Consider the following 5,000-nt stretch of genomic DNA (forward strand, 5'->3'; position numbering starts at 1 on the left):
CTCTGAAGTACCTGCCCACAGTCCTGCATGATGTGGAGACCGTGTTCAATGCTAAACTTCTCAGGTGAGTCCCGTGACCTCTGACCCCTCCCGTGCTCCTCCGCAGTCTGGGCCTCCGGCACCGCTTCAGTCGACCTCCTAATGCATACGGCACTCATCCCTTTTCTCTCATTTGTTTGGATTTATGCAATTTCAAGAAAGACAGTGTTGTATTCATGAGCTCCCGGGTAGCTGTAATAAACTTCCCCGGGATGAACTCGCCACTGGATTTGACAGATTTTGCAAACTTTACAACATCAACGGAAAGAAACAGAAACGTAGGCGCGGCTGTCATTTCTAATACACGTTATTAAGTTGATGCCTGTGAAAACATTCATCTTTCTGTATTTATCCGAGCTTCTCTTGAACTCTAATAAGCACGCTGGGTTTTTATTTCTTCAAGCTCATGCAGACGGAATTTTAATGCATCTGGTTTTAAGCTCAGATGTGATTTTTGTAAAGGTTTTGAGGAGGCAGTGCGTTTGACGGGCACTTATATTAGTAAATATTCCCCTTGAATCTTATTATGATGTAGTGAGACCTGGTTGTGTGTGTGTTCGGCACAGCAGGTGCCGTCAAATTCATCACTGTACACAAACACAAGCTGCTTCCAGTGGCTTCCAGCGGGTCGATATCATACTGTATTTTCTCTTAGACAGTCTTCAGAGGCGGTCAATATAACGCAGGTCAATATCTCTGCCCGCAGCGTTTATTTATAGAGTCATTTCTTCTATTTTTATCTTTTATTAGAGAATGTAGATCAACATCTACTTGAAATTGACCTGAAAGTATAAAACCATGTTAGACGGTATGAAAGAGAGACTACATAAGGTGGTAAATTGGATGAGAGAGTTCATTCTTAAATGAGTTTGGAATGATCCTGTTTCTCTCTCTCTGTCTGTCTGTCTGTCTGTCTGTCTGTAGTAAGCTGTTGCATGATTTCTACATCTGCATTCCACCTGATCGACTGCAGAAACACAAAGTGGGATCTATGACTGAGATAGTGGGCAGCAAACTCTTTCATAGACAAGGTAAGTTACACACAAACACGTTTCCATGTTTAATGGGGACTTGCCATAGATATACAGTCATACAGTGCACGAGACGCAAGTTTTGCCGCCAGAATTTAGTTACCTAGCGTACGAAGGTCACGCATGCGCATTCCATTTCTTGCAGTTATTAGTTTAACCACCAGGTGGCAACCGTGTCCTGGGAGCATCGATTCAAGGTAGTAGATGAAAAGCTAACTCCTGTAGGCCATGCGTCAAAACCCTGTTGTATGAGTCGAAAACAGTATACTTTGCAAGGCTGTGCGTTCGGCTGTACGCATAAGCTCGCATACACGTACAAAAAGGAAGTATGCTACAGGCTTTACGAACATGTTGTTTCTGCAGTAGCCCTAAACGGAAAAACTGCTCTACAGGGCGCATTTTGTAAATACGTTATCTCCTTCGGCAAAAACATGAGTACATCTTAGTTCTGTGTCAGTCACCGTAGTACTTGGAGGGTTATGGTGATCCGTTGGTTGCAATTCGCAACCTCACAACTAGATGCCGCTAAATTTCATACACTGGACCTTTAAAAACCTTTCCGCTAAATATCTTTTAGTGGTTTTCCACTAAACGAGGACCAAACAACGGAAGATAATTATAGTAATAAATAAAAATAAAGTGTCATGTATGTAGTGCAACTTAAAGTGGTTTATAATACATGTAAATATATAAAAACAGAAATAGTGTATAGTTTAAACAAAGATTTACAAAAGCAAATATGCATTAAGTAGCAGAATAAAGGGATATAATAATATAATGTTATGAACATATATTGGAAACATCAGATTGATTGTTTTCTCTTTTCTTGTGACAGGCAGACACATATTGTGCAGCTAACACACAGTTCTCTTAACAGACACGGCAGTTTTTCATCGTTTGACAGACTTTCAAACGTCTGGTGTATGGACTTTTCCATAAAACATTGTCCATATATCCCTGTATTTTGTGCATTCTGATCTCAATTTAGTTGCGATCACAGTGTGGACACAGTCTCTGGTCCTGTGGCAGCCATGTTTGTCTGTGTCTGCCCGCCTCTACAGTCAGTCTGGATCTTGTCAACCTGGCTCTTAGTTTGTTTAGGTGTCACTGTATTCAGACTGAAACATCAGGACTGAAGCTCTTGACCGACTGACAGAGAGGATTCATTTCTCTGCTCATCCTTTGGTGTTTCAGAGCTTTATAATGATATGAGTGGTCTCTCTCTCTCTCTCTCTCTCTCTCTCTCTCGCTCTCTCTCTCTGTATTTGATAGCCTCTAGTCTACTCCTGTCAAACAGCCGTTAACTAGATGCCTAGAAATGATGAATGATATGTGTGTTTGTGTGCGTGTGCTGTTTGACGTCAATGAGATGCTGGCAGTGTTGATAAATGTGTGTGTGTGTGTGTTTTACTAAAGAGTCAGATGATTTTGGTTCCGCTCGCTCGCTCGCTCGTTCGCTCTCTCTCTCTAGACCTGGGATTGTTTATGATTCAAAAGATGAACACACGTGTATGTTCTTCTTTAAGGCTGTACCAACGTTTAATCAGTTCTACTAGTAGTCACTGCTTTGGTTCAGTGTTGACTAACAGGTTGCTGGACCATTGATGCTGTTGAGCATCTTCTTTACGTGAAGATTCACTCGCTGGCTAGTTAAACATCTTTCCAAAAGACTAGTTGATCAGAAAAATAGGTTAGGGGTTAAATTATTTTTTGCACAATTCATTATTTGTTTAATGTGGATAGATTTAAAGATGTTAACTGTTACAAATATCTGTGTTTGCAGACAGCGCGGTGAGCTGCAACAAAGGCTCAGAGCCATTTCAGTTTCCTCTAATGATCATTTTGTGATTTCCGTCGCAGTCCGCGTCCTCTTAGTGTGCATGACACGTCTGTTGTCTGTTCCAGCTGAATGAAATGTAGGTGTTTTAGGAGCAAAATCACGGACAGGCCGTTTCGCATGTAACCCGTGTTTTCTGTCATAAATATTCATGAGCACGCTCCCTTGCCTCCGGTGATTGGCCCCGGGCGACTTGACATCACAACGCGAGGATTCCTCTCTTGTCCCTGTGATGCCAAGAGCTGTTTATTCATTCATATATTCATGTGTCATTTTATTTATTTCTGAATTACCGTGTAGCCCGTAAGCCGTCATGACAGCCATTTTAATTGAAATTTATCCGGCCAGCCGAGGTCGCGTTTTGTGAAGTGTCACTCCGAAACCAGCAGAGAAGAATTGAGAAATATTGAGATGCTGTACAGTCACCTCAGCGGTGTTAGTCCGAGCGTCTGGCCCTCACCTGCCCGACACAGGAGCAAGGCATGATGGGAAACATTGACAGGTGAAAATAAACATTGGAGGGTGGAAATAAAAACAGGACTCTAATGACTGAAACATTTGTGAAATTTCTGACTCTTCATCTCTGGAGAAACACTTGAAGCACAGATGAGACTTAAGCAAGTTCCCATCTATTCTCATTGATGTCTAGGAGCAATAATTGCGATCTTAAAGAGATCATTTACAGGTCATTTTTCTTCTGGTGTGTTGTGGATCTTTAAAATATTCGTAGACGTCTGGTGTGTGTTTTTGGATTGAGGTAAATGTGTGTCTTTGTCTGTAGACTTCTGGACGGTTCACGATTCACTCGTGATTATGTGCAGCTTCAGGCATCATGATGGAAAACACGTGCAAATGTGGAAACGCATTTGACACATTTCGTTTACACTTCAGGTGAAATTAGATTCATGAATAATAATCTGAGGGCAGTTAGCTCGCATTTTTCCGCTTTTACACTCTGAAACCTGACAGACTGAAACTATTGAATCGTTAAAAAAAAACTGAAATAATTAGTTTATTACTGATATCTCTCATCTCATTTGCCATCCTGAAGAAATGAAGCGAGTCTGCTGGTAGTTTTTAATAACCTGCGGTGTTTCAAACCTGCTTCTGAAGACTCGTCTGATGAGAGATCTGTTTGATATTCTGAGATCAGAATGAAAACAAAGAGAGTATCTGATCTCAGAACAGTGCAGCTGAGTCCCGCGTGTGTTGGATAATTGCAGTGTTTTCAGTTAGATTTATTAGTTAAAAGAGTTTGATACAGTTTTCTTACTGAGACAAGCTCTCTCTCACTTTTGTAAGTACAGTATAATCAAATTGGACATTTCAAAATACATTTTTTATAATTATTTTTTCAGTTACAGCAAACCACTACTTGTGAAGATCAAGTCGAAATGACTCGTACAGCCACTTTGATACATCAACATTCAAAGGGATAGTTCACCCAAAAATAAAAATTCGGTCATAATTTATTCTTCCTCATCATGCATGTCTTTCTGCAGTGAAACAGAACAGAAGATATTTGGAGAAATGTATCAGTGTAAATGGATTTCATTGTTGCTTGGTTATCAACACCCTTCGAAATAACTTCTTTTGTGTTCTGCAGAAGAAAGAAACTCATACAGGTTCAAAATGACACGAGGGTCATATATTGATGCTTAAATCAGGACAAAATACTGCAAATTAATACAGCAAATGAAACATCTCGAATCTATACAGCAATGAAGCAGCACGAAACAAAAGTAAGATACAATGAAACAAAATAAAAAATGAAAACTAATACAATAATGACACAAGGGGTTTACTCCACAAAACAGACCTCTAACAATTTACTTAATTTGAGGGCATTTTTGTTTTCAACATCACAAAGATTTATACAATACCATCAAATCCTTAAGAAAAACAGAAAGCATGAGGGGATTCTTAGAAAATCAGCTTTTATGTATGAAATGATTGCCCAAAACCATAATGTTCTTGACTAAAAATGTAATATCAGAATTTAGAGTAACGAAACCATATTTTATTGCTTTAAAATGGAGGTCATGTACTTCAATTGTGTGTGAACTATCCATTTAAGGCAGCAACAAATTTGT

At 39.7% G+C, this 5,000-nt stretch overlaps 1 protein-coding gene across 1 annotated transcript in view; it reads left to right on the forward strand.

Annotated features, from left to right (window-relative positions):
* Positions 1 to 5,000, forward strand: part of dock2 (dedicator of cytokinesis 2) — a 58,632-nt gene that overhangs the window by 14,562 nt on the left and 39,070 nt on the right. Inside the window, exons 23-24 of the mRNA XM_079479418.1 lie at positions 9 to 64; positions 964 to 1,070. Of these exons, the coding sequence (XP_079335544.1) occupies positions 9 to 64; positions 964 to 1,070 (163 nt within the window). The remainder of the gene's footprint in view (positions 1 to 8; positions 65 to 963; positions 1,071 to 5,000) is intronic.

Source organism: Barbatula barbatula (assembly GCF_947034865.1).
Source record: "Barbatula barbatula genome assembly, chromosome: 18".
Taxonomy (NCBI): domain Eukaryota; kingdom Metazoa; phylum Chordata; class Actinopteri; order Cypriniformes; family Nemacheilidae; genus Barbatula; species Barbatula barbatula.